A 20397-nucleotide genomic window follows, 5' to 3' on the forward strand; every position below is an offset into this window, starting at 1 on the left:
CCTACCCACTGTTCCCGCCCTACCCCCACCCCGCCCTTGAGGTGAGCTGCACTTTGCCTTGTTAGCATTGTGTGCCATCTAGTGATCACAAGGGTAACTGCAAGCTTCCCAGGCTTCTTGCCTTTGGCCGTTTGCAGCCTGAGATGCTTCCCAGAAGGCCTTGCAGGGAAGGTAGCATTTACCCTGCTATTGCAAGGAGGCTGAATTTGCTTCTTGAGTTCTCCTCCAACATTCAGTTGTGTGGTTCTGTAACTTAGCCCTTTTCTGTGAGATCATGTCTGTTTTCTTTCCTTTAAACAGTTCTAGTCTGCATCAGTCTTCTTTATTTCGCTCGGTGTCTACAGGGGGTCAGCTCCAGAAAGAGAAAGAACCACCAACAGTTCTCATTCCATACTGATAGACATTCTTTTCAATATTGTAACATTTCCCCGCTATCCCAGCAAGTAACCCATGACCTTGTATATTTTTTACACATGCTAAATGTGCACTTTCACTTTTCACTTTCATGGAAGGTGACTTGCTTTTTATAATTACACGCTCAGAATTTAGATTGAGATTTAGATTGATGTCCAGTTCTAAATCTCATTTTTAATTTCTTTTTCTAACTGATAGAAGCTTTGCCTGCCTTACATTATTCTTAGATATTTCTTTTAATCATGTGTCTGTGTGCATTAGTTTGTGTGAGGGTATGCAAATAAGATCAGAGGTATCAGTAGCCACTAGAATTTCAGGTAGTTGTGAGACACCCATATTGGGTTCTGGGAAATGAACTCAAGACCTCTGCAAAAACAATACACGCTCTTAACCATGAAGCCATCCAGCCCCTATTTTATACACCCAAGGTATATCTTTCCTGTGTAATACCGGCTTCTAGAGAAGGTGGTAATTGCCCACCTGTATGTAACTCTGAGGTGTCTAGTGTTTCTTTCTTGTTTGCAGGAGGTTTATTCCTCATGTAGAAGAAATATGTTTTATTATTGTATTTGTACCATGGAAGCAGTGAGATGTGTACTAGCTGGTGCTTACTGCACATCTGTGCAATGAAGAAGGGCTACAAATACAGGTGTGCCCTTATCTTGAAGATCCAACTTTTAGTAAGCTCCCAGAAGACAGTTGAGCCCATGGCCTTCTGTTGCTCCATGTTATCTGGGACTGTGAACCTGGCATTGGTTCTTCCGTGCCACCCTTGCCCACATTCTCTTCCCCCTCATTCTCCTGCTAAATCTCTGGTGCCTCTATGTAACACAGGGTAACAGGGTTGCATAGGTCCAGCAATCTTTTTAATAAGTGTATGCCACCTAGTGATGAGAAGAGTAACTGCAAGTTTTAATGGCCCAGAAAGCATGAGTCCCATGATAGTAACAAGCCATGATGAACTTCTCGTGTTTCCCCTGACTATCCCAATGGAGGGCCATAGTGTGTGTGCTTTCTTCTTCTCGTCACCTGCTTAACACACATGACCTTTCAGAGCCCGGGAAACAGAGTTCCTTTGGGCTCTGTGGTTGTTAGGTCCGATTCTTACTTAGTGCAGGGATAGCTTAGTAGGAGCTAATGCGAGTCACACCTTTTGTGCTTGTTGGTGTGATTATTAGAGTTCGTTTAGTTTGTTATTTACTAGACTAACATCCATGAAGACACAGAGTGTCTGTTGTTAGGCTGCTCTTGTTAATTCTTGTGCATCAGCATATAGCTTAATATCTGGCACAGAAAGATGACCCTTCAGTCTTCAGTGAATGGACAGATGCCCCTTTGTGCCTCAGGAAGACTCAACAAAACTGTGCTGGATGACTTTATGTCAGCTAGACACAAACTAAAGTCATCAGGGAGGAGTGAACCTGAAGTAAGAAAATGCATCCATAAGATCAGGCTATACATAGGCAAGCCTTTGGGGCATTTTCATAATTAGTGATTAATGGATTAATGGGGGAGGGGCCAGCACATTGTGAGTGGTGCCTTCCCTGGGCTGGTAGTCCTGGGTCTATTTAAAAGCAAACTGAGCATTCCATGAGGAGCAAGCCCGTAAAGCAGCGCCCCTTCATGGCCTCTGCATCAGCTCTTGCCGTCCAGCTTCCTGCCTGCCCTGTGTGAATTCCTGCCCTGACTTCCTTCAGTGATGAACAGTGCTATGGAAGTGTAAGCCAAATGAACCCTTTCATGCCCAAGTTGCTTTGGTCGTGATGTTTCATCACAGCAATAGGACCCTAAGACAAGATCCTATCTGCTATATATGCAAATATTTATTTGTTCAGAAAATATCAACTGCATGCTTTGGAGAAAAGATAAGCCTATATTTAAGAGCAAAATCATGTATATATTTTATTTAGCTTATCAAGTGTTCTGTTTTCAGTTGCTATGATAAACCAAAAGCCGCTTGGGGAGCAAATGGTTTATTGCTACTTAGGTAACAGTCCATCATGGAGGAGCCAATGCAGGAGCTCAGTCAGGAGCTTGAGACAGAATGACAGAGGGATGCTGCTTACTGACTGGTTCCCAGGGATGCATTCAGTTACCTTTCTTATATAGCCCAAGTCCACCTGCCCAGGGGAGGCATGGGCAGAGCCTCCTGCATCAATTAACAATTAAGAAATTGCCCCCTTAGACACGCCTGCAGGGTAATGAGAAGAAGGCCTTCCTCTGTTCCTTCTTCCCACATGTGTCAAGTTGACAGTGAAGGTTAGCCATCACATGAAGAAATGAAAGCACCAATGGGACAAGACAACGAACAGTCCGGGGACAGCACATAGACAGCAGGAAGTACAGGCGGCCCACAGTGCAGGTGCCAGCAATAGCTCCAGTGTCTTCATCTGTTAGAAAAAAGGAAAATGGTTATTAGTTGGTTTTATGTGTTTCTAAAATTTTTTTAATTTATTTATTTTATATATATGAGTACACTGTCGCTGCCTTCAGACTCACAAGAAGAGGGTATCGGACCCCATTGCAGATGGTTGTGAGCCGCCATGCGGGTTGCTGGGAATTGAACTCAGGACCTCTGGAAGAGCAGTCAGTGCTCTTAACCACTGAACCATCTCTTCAGCCCTCTAAAAAAATTTTATGAATATCTTTTGAAGTACACTGGTTAATAGCCTCTCTATGAAAATTGATAGAGGCCTGTGTAGGTAGGAAGTGTGAAATAGCACTCTGATTTTCTGATGAAGTTCTTTTCATGACTTAAGTGTTATATAGATTGTTCAAAGAATGGTTTGGGTGAAATACTTGAGAGCTCTGATCAGGCAGGCGGCTCCAGGATGAAAGCATCTTGGAGCAGCCAGGATCTGCAGCAAGCAGATGGCAGCACTCCCTGTCGGTGCTGCTCCTGTTCTGCATGCTGGATGTGGCTTGGATGAATTAGCCAGCATCTCTGGACATACGTTCGATGTATTGCAGAGTTCCTTAGGCTTTGAAATGGTAAATGGAAAGAACCTAACCTTGTGTGTGTGAGAGAGGGCTTTGCAAAGATCTTAGCAAATATATTATGTACTTACTGATTAATATTCTTGTCTTCTTAAATAGTGATGATATTAACAAAGAGCAAACAAGTTAAATTTTAGTATCCTCATAGTTTGTTTTGTTTTAAATTTTAATTGTTTTATTAGAAAGTTGCACATGGCAGCCATACTAAGCACATTTAGAGTTCATTGCACTGATAGTACTATATCATATTAATCTGTTTTGTTTTTGTTGTTTTTTGTTTTTGTTGTTATTGGTGGTGGTGGTGATGTTTTGGGAAAGAGAGTAAGATTAATTTTCCCTCCCAGAACTATTGTTGTGGTTGATAGTTTTGTCCCTAGATAATTCCGAAAACTTCTGTCCAGCTGAAGAAGCTTTGGTTTATGTGGTGAACGGACATGGTCTTAGCCCCTCAGTACTTCCTCATCATCAGACTCATGGAGGACCTGTTACACATTTCAGTCACAGGTCACAAGTGCATGTCCTCTGTGTGTCTCCCTCAATGCTTCACCTTAGGAGCACTGGCACCAAGGAGTGAGCAGATGGGGCTGTGCTAGGACTTATGTATTCTGTAGTGCAACAAATGGAGGTATCTGTGGGCTTGGAGACAGGCACTTCCTCCTTTAGGAGATGTGGCCAAGGGCAAATTCAAGGCTAAAGTTCCCCACCCAGAAGGATGGTACACGACTTTGAGCAACATGACAAGTTTTCACCTCTGAATGCCATGATCCACTTGAAAAATCGGTTATGTCAGAGATGACATGGGCCTGCTTTAATGGGTAAAAGGCAGATGACTTAAAAATTCTAAACCTTATATTTGAAACATTGAAGCATGTATAATAATAAAGAGAACATTTTAAAATTTTTCAGATATTCTTTATATAGCTTTAGCTGTATCAGTGATGAGCTCAAGGCCGGTCACCTGTATTGGATTATTTTCAAGGAAAAAAAATCTAACAATGAATCTTTTAACCTATGACTTTCTTAAGATGTGTATCTTGAAGATAAGCACTTTTTAAGTCAAAATTCAAAGATAGAGTATTTTAAACACTAATAATAATTGGTGGTTTGAAATGTACTAAATATATACAAGCCATGACAATATTAAAAATATTGGGGCAGTGGCTCATTACTCTTAGAAATAAAAGAGCACATAACAACTTCTATGCTTTTTTTGGTTTGTATTGTATTAATACAGTGCTAAATAGTAAAGTTTTTGTTTATAAAATTCTAACAAATATAAAAGGAATATTCCATAAAATAATAGTGCTAATGAAAAATAGACCTGCCAGTGGTAATGTGAATGGAGTGAAATAGTGAATGGAGTGAAAAATTGAGGTAAGTTGAAATGAGCGACTGGGCAAGCCACACCCAGAGCTGTGTTAGCAAAATGAACATCAAATGCCTACCAATGTGCCCTGTAAAAATGCACATCACTACCATGGCTTATGCTTGCCAGAAACAAACATCAGTCAGCTGGAAGTGGAATCTGGACCACTATATAAACTGACAGGTTTTAGGAAATGAGGGTGGAATACTATGTTTCAGTCATGGCTGGCACAAAGGAAAGGGGAGACTGAAGACTGGAGACATGTTCCTGTTCCAGGAAAGTGGCGACATGGCAACCACAGGCAGCACTGACCTGTGTAATTCTGTGTATTCACAAATAAAATGTATGGATATGGTCTATATGGTGTAAAAGGGTAAAGGTAATTGTTAATTTGTAGATGTCACAATTTTTAAATTGTGTAAAAAAGACATCTTAGAGCTAGAAAACGGTCCAGCAGCTAAAAGCCCTTCTTAGAGGATTCAGGTTCGGATCTCAGAAACTTCAAGGAAGCTCTCAACAGTCTGTAACTCCAGTTCCAGGGATCTGACACCCTCTTGTGGCCTCTGCAGGACCAGGCATGCAGGGATATACATACATACATACATACATACATACATACATACATACATAAAAAAACACTCATACACATAAGATAAAGTAAATCTTTAAAAACAAATATTTGTTAAAAATACATACCTAGGGCTAGCAAGACAGCTAAGCAAATAAAGGCACTTGCTGCCAGGCCTGATGATCTGAGTTCAATTCCCAGAACCTACATAGTAGAAGGGCAGAACCAACTCCCGCAAGTTGTCATCTAATTTACACATGCTTATTGTGGAATGTATGTGCATACAGACAAATCAGTAATCAACAGGAACATTTTATATTTTAGAACTTCTAATGAATATATAATATAGTATTTTCAGATACAAATGATAAATTATTACTTTTAAGATCTGTTCTTGAGAGTGGGTATCTCAGATCCATCACTGAGATCATTTAAAAATGTTACTATGGCAGGAATATGGGTCCCAACACTCCAGAACCACTGGAGAACCAGAGCCTACATTTTTGCAACACTGTAAACCATTCAGGACTTGTAGGAGGTGTGATAGGGTAGTAAAATTGACAACTCTTGATGGTTCTTTTAAAATGTGGTAGTTGCATTGTGGATGCACGGTGTGACTGTCCACATGTGCATCTGTTTCCAGCTACTACTTGAGAAGCTAGGAGGTGTTGATTCTTTTTAAGATGCCGCTTTGTTCTTTTTCTCCTTGTTTTAATTTGTCAAGTTAGTGGATGACATTAAAAGCTTTGAAAACATATTTCTAAGTATTTCTTATAGAAAATCACATTGTTCCTTTAAAATTATTAAAGAGACATATTTCAAACCAGTAGTTCAACTTATTGTCAATTTTTCTCTCCAGGCACACTTGAAAAGGCCTCATAAGAGCCTTGATGGTACCCTGTATGATGATGATGAAGACATTGAACGGGCAAGCAAGTGAGTCCAGCCCTGCGGGACACTGCATGGTATTTAGGCACTAGTCAAGTTCACTTTTGCTCCCTCAGTGTTGATTAACAAACACAAATGGCACTCCTTGCACCACTGTGATGAGTGAGGCTTGGGACAGGGGCGGGCCATGATGGACTTGAAATAGTATGTTCTTGGGAGCAGATTTATCTTCAGAGGCATCCAAGGAGTGGAAAAGATGACAGAGATGAACACCAGGTCAGCCTCTCACCCCATACGGAAAGGAACAGGTGAAATAGGGCAGTGGGAACAGTCAGTCAGACTGAGCCAAGGGAGGGCTTCAGGTGAGGGCACCGTCACAGCAGGAGACTTAGAACTGTTACTTGATACAAAGTATGGAGAATTGTATAAACTTCATTTTTTTTTAGCAATTTTAAGATACATAGTAATAAAATGGACATAGTAATCATAATGGACATATGAAATAAATTTGTCTACATAGGAGAATTATTTATTCTTCTCTAAAACAAAATAAGAAAAGGACAACCATATAAAATATGAAGAGTATACTTTGAATGTTACAAACTTTCTAAGTGTTCAATCTAATGTTTCTAGGAAATCCCCAAATCCTAGAGCATGAGATGTCCGGCTTCAGATTACTGAGCCATGAGTTTGTGTTTATTTTGCTCTTCATGTGTGTACTTAAGTTTTTCAGTATTTGAAATAGATGTATGGAGACTTTGACTAATTTGTATTTATTTCTGTCTCTTGTCCCTGACAGTCCCTTCAACCCTCTCCTCTCCTCTTTCTCACTTCTTCCTTTTCTCCCTGTCTCCTGTCTCCCTCTCCTTTCCTCTACTCCCCCCTCCTTTCTTCCTCTTAACTCTTCCCCTCCCCTTTTTCTGTTTTCTTTCTATATCCTAGACTAGCCTCACAGGTGCAATCCTCCTGCCTCAGCCTCTATGCTGCTGGGATTAAAAGTGAATGACACCTTCACCTTCAGCTGTGACTTTGTTGTTTTGCTGACAGAGTGAGTGAGTTGAGACTCAGCACCACCTTGTGTCTCCTTTCAGGATATCTTCTGAAGATGGGGAAGAAACGTGTGCTTACTTCTACGAAAGCGACGACTCTGTTGAAGCGCGGGTGAAGGCTCCTTACTCAGGTGAGATGGACTTGCTGGGTGAGATCTTGGACACGCTGAGCACACACAGCTCTGATCAAGGAAAGCTGGCACCTGCAAAGAGCCTGGATTTCTTCAGATCCATGGATGACATCGATTACAAACCTACGGTTAGTTGAGCTTCACTAACAGAGTTAAATGGAAAAACCCTTGCCCTTGCTGTGGTCACCCAATCAGATAAATGAACTTAGTTTATTGAGGCATTTTACTTCTAGGTAGGTACAAAAACTTCAAACTCTGGTAAAAAGTGTAATTGGCATGGCTTACTTCTGCGACTAACAAACACTGCCGCAGTAGTCACGGCTCTGGTGCACTGGATGATGGCCCTTTCCAGGCATCTCAGTGTCTAATTTAACATCCATCCTTGTGAAAACATTTTTTGTGAAATATTTCTATTTTTATAAAAGTTCCTGAGCTTTAAAGAAAAATACTGTAATTAGTGTCTTAAAATCTTTTTTCTATTTTCTTGTTTGAAAAGTGAACAGTTTTAAAGGAACTAAATTAAAGTGCTTTAAAAAAAGCTTCCAGTAGAATTATGTGCAATGAAACCCCATTCTGACTGGAGAATGAAAAGTTCTGTGTGATTGGACTGTGACAGGTGACGGTCCCACCCCACACCCCTTCGTTCCTCTTGATGGACCAGGCAGGAGCTGTCTGAATTGAGTCAATGCTCCCCTACCCCTGGCCCCTGCTGAAACATGCTTACCTTGCTTTCAAAGCAGACACCAAACTACAAAAGAGTCACCGTCATTTTATTGTAAGTATTCTGAAGTTGTTCTTTCCCTTCCCAGAACAAATCCAATGCTCCCAGTGAGAATAACCTGGCCCTACTATGTGCTTCTGGAGACCAGGGAGAGTGGAATCTTGGGCAGGATGACAGCGCCCTCCATGGCAAGCATCTCCCTCCATCCCCCAGGAAACGAGTTTCCTCCAGTGGGTTGACAGACTCCCTGTTTATCCTGAAGGAGGAGAACAGTGAGAAGCCCCTCTGTGCTGACAGGAAAAGTGGCCCTGCTGTGGTGGAAAAGCCAGCTTCTACTTCAGGATTGGGTTTCCAGCCCTCTGAGGCGTCCCAAACAGATAAAGGAAAGCCAGAAGTGAAGCAAACACTAAGTGAGGCTTCAGAGGACCTGCTGGTACCTGGTCCCGGGAGCCGCCAGTCGACTTTTGTTCCCTGGGAGAAAGCTGGTAAAGAGGATAAGAAGCCTTCTAAAGATGTTGGACTCCTCCAAGAAGTAGTGTCATTGTGTCACATGTCATGTGACTTCCAACAAGGTTTAAACATTTCAGAAGAAAGCAGAAGTGAAAATCAAACTTAAGGTACCAGTAGAGGGTCAGTTGCTTGCCTCTTGCCTTCTCCAGAGACATGTGGAATTACTTCCCCGTGATGGGAACAATAAAGAGAATCACTGATAGGAATGGCAACCCTTACTGCTGTCTAGTCGGTTTCCTGGTTGTTCATCTCATGAATCTATATTACCTATTGGTTTCCCAGCGTAAGATGAATTCTACTGTGCTGTTAAATCAGGTTCTAATTTGTATATAGGCTGGAAGTGTGTTTTGAACTTAAGCTTTCCCAGTATTTGGTGCTTAATGCTGTTCATTTTATTTAAACTAAGTGTGCATATCTAACCCATACATATCGCCAGTAGTTACCGTACTAATCTGGCTGAGCATGAACTGATCAAGATGTCAAAACTGATCAAAAATAGCCTGACACTGATGAAACTGTTAGCCCACTAATTGCCTTAATCTTCCAGTTATGTTAAGCATACAGATAATGCGTGATGCTACATGCAAAGCTTGAAAGAGGAGTTATCTCGTCCTGCAGAGCAATAATGCCTTTTTCTATCATGAATTAAGCTCACCATTCTTTTCTAGCTTAAATGCATTCTAGCAGAAATAATGTGTTTTTTATGAAGACATGTAGCCATGTTTTCCAAGCAACATGAATGTGTCTATTTACCTTCCAGTGAACTCTATGAAGTGCTGAGTTACAATGTGAAGTTCAAACTTTCTGCTTATAAAGAAGGCCCTCCGACAATGTTGGGTCTCATGTACATGTCAGCTGTGGTCCACCTCCACAACGGCAGACACCCTGCCGAGTCCAGCTAGGCCATGCTCCTCTTCTCATAACTGACCTGCTGTGAAGAGCAGTAGCCTTACCTTGTGTTTGCTTTTTTAAAGAATTGACATTGTATTTTAAATGTTCTAGATTTATAGGAAAATGCAAAGCTTGTCCTGACTCCCCATCCGCCCTGGCCTGTCTGTGCTGTTGTTAGCATCCAATGCGAATGCGCTGCAGTGGCCATATCATGGACTTGCCGCATGGTGTTCAGAGCTCTGCCTGTCCCCTTCTGTCCCCTTTCTGTCCCCTTGTCACCTCAGAGTTCTAGATCATGTTCTACGATCATGTCTGCTGAGGTTCCTCCTCACCCTGGGACTTCACTTTCTTAGTTTTGATGGCCTGGAAGTTTTCAGGAATATAGTTCAGATGTCCAGCTCCTGGACTATATGTAGTATTTCTCTCATTATTACACTGAGATTATATAGGTTTGAGGGAGAAGATCACAGAAGAAAAGTGCCATTTTTAGTGTCTGAAGGGGTATGCTGCAAGTACACGCCATGTTGTGTTGACTTTGAACACCTGCTAGGGTTCTCACTCTTAATTGTGTCCCCACACCTGTTTTCTACAGGCAAGCAGGAGGAATGGAGGGAAAGAAGAGAGGAAGGGCAGGCACAATAGAATTATTTAGAGCAGAGACGTATCAGAATACATCCTTTGTAACTCTTTGTGGATCCTGCCGCCCTCACAATTACTGTTTAGCTTTGGAGCATATCTGAGAGCACATGCAGATCCCTAGGTATGCACGTAGTGTGTTTGAACACGCCGTGTTTCTAGTCTATACATCCTCAAATGTGATGATTGCTTTTCAAAAAATGTCTTTTTTTAGTAAAAAATGTTTGCAAAGCCATTGGAGAACTCCAATAAGGCCATACTCTGAAGTATTTACTTAAGGGATATCATTTTAGCTAGAATTTTAGGAGGTTTGTTTAACATAGTCCTTAAAATATGTACACAGGTCATTTTTCAAAACTGCATTCCAAAATATAAATAGGTAATTTTACTTGAGGTAATAGTTCCATTATCTGTAGTGGATGATGGAGCTTGTCCTTATGAGGATGGGCTCATTATAGAAGGATATATTTAATCCTTATTTTTACATAATAATAATATGCAAGGTTGTGAGATTTTGCCTGTATACATGTTCTTCATTAGTCCCAGTTTACTGAAATAACAGGAAAGCAACACATCAAAAGAGCTGATTTCAGTGGGAAGAGGAAAAGTTAGTGTGGTAGTTACACTGCTGGGCAAGCTTTTCCACAGGATTCCTGAACAGAATGGAGAGCTTGTAATGTCATTTTTCAAGTGAGGTCTCTGTTTTCATGTCAGAATTCATTGTCTAAAAAGTGAGACCATCCTGACTGCAGCTTAAAACTCTGGCTTCCAGCCCACTTTCTTGATAACGCCATGGTTCTTTCTTGATAAGGTCCATGGTTCTCTACTTTGAGTCAACTTGTGAGATGCTCTACTGGAACACTAGGCTATTTGTGAATATTTATCCACTCACATAATAATGTCTTAAGCCACGTAAGTGATCTGTGCCTTACTGCAACAAGCAAAAGCAGCTACTTTATGGTAAAAAGAAAAAACAAAATTGTACATATTATTTTTAAATGCCCAGAAAACTGAAAGCGAGTGGGTGCCTCATAGCATTAAAACCTTGAGTATTTGAAGCCAGCTTTTAAACGAGACTTCCCAGTATTGTGATGGAAACAGTAGTAAAAATAAGAAACCGTCAGGTGAACTCTGATATTTTACAAAAAAGAGTATTTTTTTTTTTTTTGCTTTGCCCAAACCAAACCAAATATAAATTCCCTGCTATTGAAAATAAATGTTTCTGCTTGCATTGTCATTTTAGATACTGAGCCCCAACAACTGGAGCTCCCAAAATAAATATTTCAGAGGAGCTGCTTCTGCGTTACAAGAGACTTGAATAACTCACGGCTCAGCTCCCACATCTTGTGCTTTACATGCCTCGAAACCTCTAATAACTCATGGCTCGTCTTGAGTCTCTCTCAGGCTTTGCATCCATGGCGGGTCAGGGGCTAAAGATAGAAAGAAAATGTCGGAGCTGCAGTTTTGTTAAAGTGAAAATGTTACCGAATAAAATACATTGGTGATGACCTAGTCTCACCTACCTTATGTATCAGGTTATGGCATGCTTACTTTTCCAGTTCAGTTAGGAACTCCTTCACTGAGGAAATATTTATTGACTTTTTGTACCAGGCAGGAGCAAGGTATAAAAGCTAAGGACTTAAGGGTACGCAAGGAAACAATTACCCAGCTCTGGGAAATCAATCAAAAGGGAAAGAAACTGCACGTGTTAAAATAATAATTAATAATAATAATAATAAAATACAGTAAGGATATATTTGCTTAAATGGTACTCGCCCAAGAATCAACAATGAGTGATCCTTTTTAAAAATAGCTGCTTTATTTAAAGTATGTTCAAATTACAGAATCGTTAGCTCTTTTAGTAATTATGTGATCCACTCACTAGAATGCTGCTAAGGTCCCTCTTTAAAGGACAGATTTAGAGGCAATGCTCGCTCGGCTGAGGCCTTGCTTTGACCATCCATAGGATGTGACGTTGTCTCTTTGCAGGGTCGATGGCCACTTCCCCCAGTTCAGGAGTAACTTAGAGTACGTAAAGGAAGAACATGGTCATGTTGATGGGAGTCCAGATTTCACATAAAAAAAAAATCTTGGTAACAACATTTTCTAGGTAGCCCTTTTCTTCTTAGCTAGTGGCATGACTGTTATTAAGATCCTGTGCTGATATCTAATGGTGTGACCCAGGAATGCCCAGGAAGTGGTTGATGATTCAGCAAAGGGAAGATTTCTGGTTAACAGCTAATGACTAGGGACAATCTTGCAATCAACAGCTCTGCATTCTTTCCTCAGATTTTCCAGGGCAAGTTCATCATTTTTATGAGTAAATTGTCTCTGGAGAACTCCATTGTTTGGTGTGAGTGGGTCTTCAATCTGAGAAGGTATTTGAAAATCAGAATAAAAATTCATATGTAAACAACCCCTAAATGTAGGCTCTCCCCAAGCATCTTTTAATGTAGGTAGTCAGTTTTTTAGTAGTCTAGTTCTCTGTGAGCATTTTCCCACATGGAGCCCAGAGTCCTCTTAGCATCTGTTTTTTAAGGCTTCAAGAACTAGAAAGGCTTTGCAACAGCCAGTTGATGTTAGGATTTGTTTATAAAATAGGGAATTATGTATACTGAGACAGAAATATTTTATTTTGAAACATAGGATTTTGTGCAATATTTTTCTTGCATTGTTTAGTTTATATAAATATGCACATCTGCTTTTCTGGCAGATGCCCTAAGGTCATGTCTTTCAGTATTTGCCTAAAACTGTATGTAGCAATGTTCTGTGTGATTTCAGAAAAAAAAAATTACTCTATTATCAGCAGAAGTGTTCTTGTTTCTTTAAAATAATTGTAGATATTGCATTATTATATCATAACTAACTGCCTCAGCCACAATAAATATGCAATAAGAAAATCATGTTCCTTTGATTAGTATTGACAGTACTGTTACTGTAACAGAAATGTTTGTGGTGTAGAGTGCTGGTTTTGTCTGTGTTCATTTACCAGCTACTCTGTAGCACAAGAATCTAAATGGTATATTTATGTGATAACCATGTATGTAGACTATGACGTCCTTTATGTGATAACCATGTATGTAGACTATGACGTCCTTTGTGATGAGTCTTTGTTGAGGCTTATAAAGGGCATTGCCAATACTTTTTGACTGTAAATTAATTTTTTTGTATGATGTATAGTTTGTTTAGCCTTAGAGTGTCTATAGATTTCTACTTTTATTATACTTGAATGAGGCAGAAAGCACTGTGGGCAGTTTGTAACTCTGGATGCAAAATGCAGATATACCAAAAAATAAAACAAGGTACTGAAGAGCAACGCTAATGAAATGCTTTATAATCCAGGAGTCCATGTTTTTCAAGCCACATTTTAGTGAAATGAAGTAATTGAAGATATACAGTCTTTTATCTGGACGGTATTGTCTCAAGTGATTACCTCTTTGATGTGTCAAAGGTATGTGTCCTTTTTAACTTCTGTATCAGTCCTTAGATGAGCCTTGAGGACCATCCATCCTCCCTCCTTGGGCCATGTGATGGACAGAACAAATCAACTACATTGTGCGTATTAGATGCATTGTCTGTGTGTGAAGTCACTATGTTTTAGATAGAGTAGCTTTCATAGGTAATTTTGAGAACTCATTAATAATCATATACCAAAAACTAAAAACTAAATTTTTAAAATCAGTTATTACTTAGCTGTGCCTAAAAACTCCTAGACATAAAGGCCACACGAGGGACTCAGGATTGAATGTTTCCAAAGTTTGTGTTCATTCCTTTAGCTGAGGAGTCGTTTGCTCAACATACAACCAGTAGCTCAAAAAACAAAATTCAGCAAAACAAAACAAAATCCATGAGCAGCGCGACACTGAGATGTGCTTCGTTGCCCTTGTAGCTACAGTTTATCATCTCTGGACTTGATTACTATTGGGACGATGTTCTGTATAAAAGTATTGCTTGGGAGTTTTTTTAATATGCAAAATAAAATGTTGAATGACCTCTGCTTTGCCATAAAGTACCCATCAATGTCGTTGAAAATAAAATTGGTCACAATCTAACCTTGTGTGGTGCTGATGGCTCTTCTAACTAACCAATTGTCTCCTGTACTGCCGCAGGAGAATGGCTTTGAGGACTCAGCTGTCTCCATCTCTTATCCTGTAACAGCTGCAGTGTAAACTTCAGCCTGATTCTTTCTGGTTGCCCTGTGTGGGCGGCACCTCTTCTGTTCAGAACCATTTATCAGCCTTCAGGTTGCTGTGGCAAAATAACTGACACAGTAACTTGATAGGATGAGACAAAAGGTTTACTGTAGCTCATGGTTGCAGGGGTATTAGTCTGAAGTCCTCTGCGATAAGGCAGAGCCCCAGTGGTGGGATCACAGGCTGGGGGCTGCTCACCCAGGACAAAGAGCGCCACCTAGTAAACAGGAAGAGGACAAGCCTGGATATACCCCCAAAGATGCAGCCCTGCCACCCACTTCCACCCACACGTCTTCACTTGGCAGAGCTTCTCTGTTCTCCCAATATTTGAAGTTTGATTTTAAAGGATTATACTACGTACAAGGTTAGTGATAAACTAGTTTGTGGAAATGTTTTCACAGGCTCACCTTTATACACCTTGTAGACCCCGGCATCTCCCACCAGGTTAACAATCATGGAGACTATTTTTTTAATTTTTTTATTTGTTTTTTTAATTAGATGTTTTCCTTATTTACAATATCTCCTTTCCCAGGTTCCCCTCCAAAAAATAAAAAAAGAAAAAAGAAAAAGAAAATAAAATAAAAAACTAAACCACACCCCTGTTCCCTCCCTCCTCACCCTTCTCACCACCCCAACCCCTCCTGCTTACTGGCCCCGGCATTCCCCTACACTGGGGCATAGAACCTTCACAGGGCCAAGGTCCTCTCCTCTCACTGATGACTGACTTGGCCATCCTCTACTATACACATGCTGCTGGAGCCATGAGTCCCACCATGTGTAATCTTTGGTTGGTATTTTATTCCCTGGAAGCTCTGAGGGTAGTTAGTTCATATTGTTGTTCGCCCTAAGGGGCTGCAAACCCTTCAGCTCCTCTGGGTCCTTTCTCTAGCTCCTTTATTGGGGACCCTGTACTCAGTCCAATGGATGGCTGTGAGCCTTTACTTCTGTATTAGTCGGGTACTGTCAGAGCCTCTCAGGAGACAGCTATATCAGGCTCCAGTCATCCAGCACTTGTTGGCATCCACAATAGTGTCTAGTGATGATTGAATATGGGAAGGATTCCCACCAGGTGGAGCAGTCTCTGAATTGTCCTTCCTTTAGTCTCTGCTCCATAGTTAGTCTCTACAACTCCTTCCATGGGTATTTTGTTCCTCCTCTTTAGAAGGAACAAAGTATCCAGACTTTGGTCTTCCTTCTTCCTGAGTTTCTTATGGTTCGTGGTTTCTACTTTGTGTATTCTGATCTTCTGGGCTAATAACCACTTATCAGAGAATGCATATAATGTGTGTACTTTTGTGATTGGGATACCACACTCAGGATGATATTCTCCAGATCCATCCATTTCCCTAAGAATTTCATAAATTGATTGTTTTTAATAGCTGTGAAGATGGTACCACATTTTCTGTATCCATTCTTCTGTTGAGGGACATCTGGGTTGTTTCCAGTTTCTGGCTATTATAAATAAGGCTGCTATGAACATGGTGGAGCATGTTTCCTCATTACGTATTGGAGCATCTTCTGGGTATATGCCCAGGAGTGGTATAGCTGGGTCCTCTGGGTGAACTATGTCCAATTTCCAGAGGAACCGCCAAACTGATTTCCAGAGTGGTTGTACCAGCTTGCAATCCCACCAGCAATGAAGGAGTGTTCCTCATTCTCCACAACCTCTCCAGCATCTGCTGTCACCTGAGTTTTTTATCCTAACCATTCTGACTGGTGTGAGGTGGAATCTCAGGGTTGTTTTGATTTGCATTTCCCTGATGACTAAGGATGTTGAACATTTCTTTAGGTGCTTCTCAGCCATTCGGTGTTCATCAGTTGAGAATTCTTTGTTTAGCTCTGTACCCCATTTTTTAATAGGGTTATTTGTTTATCTGGAGTCTAACTTCTTGAGTTCTTTATATATGTTGGATATTAGCCATCTATCAGATATACAATTGGTGAAGACATTTTCCCAATTTGTTGGTTGCTGTTTTGTCCTATTGACAGTGTCTTTTGCCTTACAGAAGCTTTGCAATTTTATGAGGTCCCATTTGTCGATTCTTGATCTTAGAGCATAAGCTATTGGTGTCCTGTTCACGAAATTTTCTGCTGTGCCTATGAGCTCGAGCCTCTTCCCCACTTTCTTTTCTATTAGTTTGAGTGTATCTGGTTTTATGAGGAGTCCTTGATCCACTTGGACTTGAGCTTTGTCATGGAGATAGAAATGGATCAATTTGCATTCTTCGACATGCTAACTGCCAGTTGAGCCAGCACCATTTGTTGAAAATGCTGTCTTTTTTCCACTGGGTGGTTTTAGCTCCTTTGTCAAAGATCCATTGATCTACCTCCCTGTCACTGTACCAATACCATGCAGTTTTTATCACAATTGCTTTGTAGTACAGCTTAAGGTCTGGGATGGTGATTCCACCAGAGGTTCCTTTATTGTTGAGAGTAGTTTTGGCTATCCTGGGTTTTTTGTTACTCCAGATGAATTTGCAAATTGCTCTTTCTAAGTCTGTGAAGAATTAAGTTGGAATTTTGATGGGGATTGCATTGAATCTGTTGATTGCCTTCAGCAAAGTGGCCATTTTTACTATATTAATCCTGCCAATCCACGAGCATAGGAGATCTTTCCATCTTCTGAGATCTTCAATTTCCTTCTTCAGAGACTTGAAGTTTTTGTCAAACACATGTTTTCCTTGCTTGGTTAGACTCACACCAAGGTATTTTATATTATTTGTGACTATTATGAAGGGCGTTGCTTCCCTAATTTCTTTCTTAGCCTGTTTATCCTTTGTGTATAGGAAGGCCATTGATTTGCTTGAGTTAATTTTATATCCAGCTACTTTGCTGAAGTTGTTTATTAGATTTAGGAGCTCCCTGGTGGAATTTTTGGGGTCACATAAGTATACTATCATATCATCAGCAAATAGTGATAATTTCACTTCTTCCTTTCTAAATTGTAGCCCCTTGAACACCTTTTGCTGTCTAATTGCTCTGGCTAGGACTTCAAGTACAATATTGAATAAGTAGGGAGAGAGTGGACAGTCTTGTCTAGTCCCTGATTTTAGTGGGATTGCTTCAAGTTTCTCTCCATTTAGCTTGATATTGGCTACTGGTTTTCTGTATATTGCTTTTACTATGTTTAAGTATGGGCCTTGAATTCCTGATCTTTCCAAGGCTTTTATCCTGAAGGGGTGTTGGATTTTGTCAAATGCTATCTCAGCATCTAATGAAGTAGATGATCATATGTTTTGTTTCTTTGAGTTTGTTTATATAGTGAATTATGTTGATGAATTTCAGAATATTGAACCATCCCTCATTCCTGGGATGAAGCCTACTTGATCATGATGGATGATCATTTTGATATGTTCTTGGATTCAGTTTGCAAGAATTTTATTGAGTATTTTTGCATCGATATTCATAAGGGAAATTGGTCTGAAGTTTTCTTTCTTTCTTAGGACTTTGTGTGGTTTAGGTATAAGAGTAATTGTGGCTTCATAGAACGAATTGGGTAGAGTACCCCCCATTTCTATTTTGTGGAATAGTTTGAGGAGTTTTGATACTAGATCTTCTTTGAAGGTCTGATAAAACTGCACTAAACCCATCTGGTCCAGGGCTTTTTTCTGTTGGGAGACTATTAATGACTGTGTCTATTTCATGAGCAGATATGGGACTGCTTAGATTGTTGATCTGATCTTGATTTAACTTTGATACCTGGTATCTGTCTAGAAAATTGTCCATTTCATCCAGATTTTCCAGTTTTGTTGAGTATAGGCTTTTTGTAGTAGACTCTCATGACTTTTTGGATTTCCTCAGTGTCTGTTGTTATGTCTCACTTTTCATTTCTGATCTTGTTAATTAGGATAATGTCTCTGTGCCCTCTAGTTAGTCGGGCTAAGGGTTTATCTATTTTGTTGATTTTCTCAAAGAACCAGCTCCTGGTTTGGTTGATTCTTTGTATAGTTTTTTTTGTTTCTATTTGGTTGATTTCAACACTGAATTTGATTATTTCCTGTCTTCGACTCCTCTTGGGTGAATTTGCTTCTTTTTGTTCTAGAGCTTTCACATGTGCTGTCAAATCGCTGGTATATGCTCTCTCCAGTTTCTTTTTGGAGGCACTTAAAGCTATGAGTTTTCCTCTTAGGACTACTTTCATTGGGTCCCATAAGTTTGGGTATGTTGTGGCTTCATTTTCATTAAACTCTAGAAAGTCTTTAATTTCTTTATTTCTTCCTTGACCAAGTTATCACTGAGTAGAGTGTTGTTAAGCTTCCACATGTATGTGGGCATTATATTGTTTATGTTGTTATTGAGGAGCAGCATCTAATGAAGTAGTCCATGGTGATCTGATAGGATGCAAGGACTTGTTTCAATTTTCTTGTATCTGTTGAGGCCCAATTTATGACGAATTATATGGTCAATTTTGGAGAAGGTACCATGAAGTGCTGCAAAGAAGGTATATCCTTTTGTTTTAGGATAAAAAGTTCTATAGATATCTGCTAAGTCCATCTGTTTCATAACTTCTGTTAGTCTCACTGTGTCTTTGTTTAGTTTCTGTTTCCATGATCTGTCCATTGCAGAGAGTGGGTTGTTGAAGTCTCCCATTATTATTGTGTGAGGTGCAATGTGTGCTTTGAGCTTTAGTAAAGTTTCTTGTATGAATGTAGATGCCCTTGCATTTGGAGCATAGAAGTTCAGAATTGAAAGTTCCTCTTGGTAGATCATACCTTTGATGAATATAAAATGTCCCTCCTTATCTTTTTTGATCACTTTAGGGTAAAAGTTGATTTTATTCAACATTAAAATGGCTACTCCAGCTTTTTTTCTTGGGATCATTGGCTTGGAGAATTGTTTTCCATCCTTTTTTTCTGATATAGTGTCTGTCTTTGTCACTGAGGTGGGTTTCCCGTATGCAAAAAAAGTTGGGTCCTATTTACATACCCAGTCTGATAGTCTATGTCTTTTTATTGGGTAATTGAGACCATTGATATTAATAGATATTAAGGAAATGTAATTGTTGCTTCCTTTTATTTTTGTTGTTAGAGTTTGAATTCTGCTCATGTGGCTATCTTCTTTTAATCTTGTTGGATAATTACTTTTTTGCTTTTTCTAGGATGTAGTTTGCTTCCTTATGTTGAAGTTTTCCATTTATTACCCTTTGAAGGGCTGGATTGTGGAGAGATACTGCGTAAATTGGGTTTTGTCATGGAATACTTTGGTTTCTCCATCTATGGTAATTGAGAGTTTTGCTGGGTATAGTAAACTGGGCTGGCATTTGTGTTCTCTTAAGGTCTGTATGACATCTGCCCAGGATCTTTTGGCTTTCATAGTCTCTGGTGAGAAGTCTGCTATAATTCTGATAGGCCTGCCTTTATATGTTACTTGACCTTTTTCCCTCACTGCTTTTAATATTCTTTCTTTGTTTTGTGCATTTGGTGTTTTTACTATTATGTGGCAGGAGGAATTTCTTTTCTGGTCCAGTCTATTTGGAGTTCTATAGGTTTCTTGTATGTTCATGGGCATCTCTTTCTTGAGGTTAGGGAAGTTTTCTTTTATAATTTTGTTGAGGATATTTACTGGCCCTTTAAGTTGGAGGTCTTCACTCTCTTCTTAGGTCTTCACTATCCTTAGGTTTGGTCTTCTCATTGTGTCCTGGATTTCCTGGATGTTTTGGGTTAGGAACTTTTTGCATTTTGGCATTTTCTTTGACTGTTGTGTCAATATTTTCTATGTCGTCTTCTGCCCCTGAGATTCTCTCTTCTATCTCTTGTATTCTGTTGGTGATGCTTGCATTTATGGTTCCTGACTTCTTTCCTGGGATTTCTATCTCCAGAATTGTCTCTCTTTGTGATTTCTTAACTGTTTCTACTTCCATTTTTAGGTCCTGGATGGTTTTGTTCAGTTCCTTCACCTGTTTGGTTGTGCTTTCCTATAATTCTTTAACAGATTTTTGTGTTTCTTCTTTAAGGGCTTTTACCTCTTTACCTGTGTTCTCCTGTATTTCTTTAAGGGAGTTATTCATGCTTTTCTTAAATTCCTCTATCACCA

General features: G+C 39.9%; 1 protein-coding gene across 11 annotated transcripts in view; it reads left to right on the top strand.

The window, feature by feature from the left end:
* Dennd1b (DENN domain containing 1B) overlaps positions 1-14223 on the top strand; it is a 221820-nt gene extending 207597 nt beyond the window's left edge. For all 11 annotated transcript variants that reach the window (XM_031384135.1, XM_031384121.1, XM_031384104.1 and 8 more), the window contains 3 exons: positions 6205-6281; positions 7325-7541; positions 8223-14223. In XM_031384135.1, coding sequence (XP_031239995.1) covers positions 6205-6281; positions 7325-7541; positions 8223-8750 — 822 coding nt within the window. In that variant the 3' untranslated portion in view covers positions 8751-14223. The remainder of the gene's footprint in view (positions 1-6204; positions 6282-7324; positions 7542-8222) is intronic.
* The last annotated feature ends 6174 nt before the right edge of the window (positions 14224-20397 follow it).

This window comes from Mastomys coucha, unplaced genomic scaffold (assembly GCF_008632895.1).
Source record: "Mastomys coucha isolate ucsf_1 unplaced genomic scaffold, UCSF_Mcou_1 pScaffold1, whole genome shotgun sequence".
NCBI classification, from domain to species: domain Eukaryota; kingdom Metazoa; phylum Chordata; class Mammalia; order Rodentia; family Muridae; genus Mastomys; species Mastomys coucha.